The sequence below is a fragment of the Chaetura pelagica genome, unplaced genomic scaffold (genome assembly GCF_000747805.2).
Source record: "Chaetura pelagica isolate M959 unplaced genomic scaffold, ChaPel_1.0 scaffold1192, whole genome shotgun sequence".
Taxonomy (NCBI): Eukaryota; Metazoa; Chordata; class Aves; order Apodiformes; family Apodidae; genus Chaetura; species Chaetura pelagica.
This window is the reverse complement of record NW_009952397.1, coordinates 1,160-2,752: the sequence shown is the minus strand read 5'-3', so window position 1 is coordinate 2,752 and position 1,593 is coordinate 1,160. Positions and strand designations below refer to the sequence as shown.

General features: G+C 59.2%; 1 protein-coding gene across 1 annotated transcript in view; it reads right to left on the bottom strand.

The window, feature by feature from the left end:
• The window catches only part of LOC104398140 (noelin-2-like), a gene marked incomplete at its 5' end in the record, with an annotated part of 5,335 nt that extends 3,758 nt beyond the window's left edge, over positions 1–1,577 (bottom strand). Inside the window, 2 exons of the mRNA XM_010008190.1 lie at positions 409–581; positions 1,431–1,577. Of these exons, the coding sequence (XP_010006492.1) occupies positions 409–581; positions 1,431–1,577 (320 nt within the window). The remainder of the gene's footprint in view (positions 1–408; positions 582–1,430) is intronic.
• Between the last annotated feature and the right edge of the window lie 16 nt (positions 1,578–1,593).

Sequence of the window (1,593 nt, the reverse complement as noted above, 5' to 3'; positions counted from 1 at the left end):
CCTCATCCCTGGTGGGCTTCATCCTCATCTTCATCCTCATCCCTGGTGGGCTTCATCCTCATCTTCATCCCCATCCCTGGTGGTCCCTGTGTCCATCCTTGGTGGGTCTTGTGGCCATCCCTGGTGGGCTTCATCCCTCCTGGTCCTCATCCTCATCCCTGGTGGGTTTCATCCTCATCTTCATCCCCATCCCTGGTGGGCTTCATCCTCATCTTCATCCTCATCCCTGGTGGGCCTCGTCCTCATCCTTGGTGTCCTCATCCCTCCTGGTCTTCATCCCCATCCCTGGTGGTCCTTGAGTCCATCCCTGGTGGGTCTTGTATCCATCCCTGATGGGCTTTATCCCTCCTGGTCCTCATTCTCATCTTCATCCTCATCCCTCCTGGTCCTCATCCTCATCCCCATCCCTGGTGGGCCTCATCCTCATCCTTGGTGTCCTCAACCTTCCTGATCTTCATCCCCATCCCTGGTGGTCCCTGTGTCCATCCCTGGTGGGACTCATCCCTCCTGCTGGTGTCCTCCCGGAACTGCTCCAGCACCGGCACCAGCGGCACCAGCTCCTGCATCTTCTCCTGGAGCTCCTGGAGGGGTTGGGGGTCCAAAAGAAACAAGGGGAGTGGGAAGGGAATGATGAGCCCACCAAGGAGGGGGAACCAAAAAGTCAAGGCCAAGGTGGTTCTGGAGGGGTTGGTGGGGCTGGTGGTCGTTCCTGGGGGTCCTTGTGTGCATCCCTGGTGGGCTTCATCCTCATCTTCATCCCCATCCCTGGTGGGCTTCATCCTCATCTTCATCCTTATCCCTGGTGGGCTTCATCCTCATCTTCATCCTTATCCCTGGTGGGCCTCATCCCCATCCTTGGTGTCCCCATCCCTCCTGGTCCTCATCCCCATCCCTGGTAGTCCCTGTGTCCATCCTTGGTGGGTCTCGTGTCCATCCCTGGTGGGCCTCATCCCTCCTGGTCCTCATCTCCATCCCTGGTGGGCCTTATCATCCTGATCCTCATTCTCATCCCCCCTGGTCCTCATACTCATCTTCATCCCCATCCCTGGTGGTCCCTGTGTCCATCCTTGGTGGGTCTTGTGGCCATCCCTGGTGGGCTTCATCCCTCCTGGTCCTCATCCTCAGCTTCATCCTCATCTTCATCCTCATCCCTCCTGGTCCTCATCGTCATCCTCATCCCCCTCATCCCTGGTGGGCTTCATCCTCATCTTCAGCCTCATCCCTGGTGGGCTTCATCCTCATCTTCATCCCCATCCCTGGTGGGCTTCATCCTCATCCCTGGTGGTCCTTGTGTCCATCCCTCCTGCTCCTCATCCTGGGACCCCCACGAGGACCCTCAGCCCAGGAACCCTCCCCCAGGTGATGTTTGACCCCAGGACCCCCCACCCACCCCACCCAAGAGGTCCCAGGGGCCACGGGGAAGGTCCCACCTGGAAGCTCCTGGCGTTGAGGCTCCTCTGGGTCTCAGCCACCTTCAGCCTGGAGTCCAGGCCCCTCAGCAGAGACTCCGTGTTCCTCACGTACTGGAGGTCCCGGAAGGTCCTGAGATCCAGAACTTCCATGGACTGGGAGATGTTCTGAACGGTGGGGGGA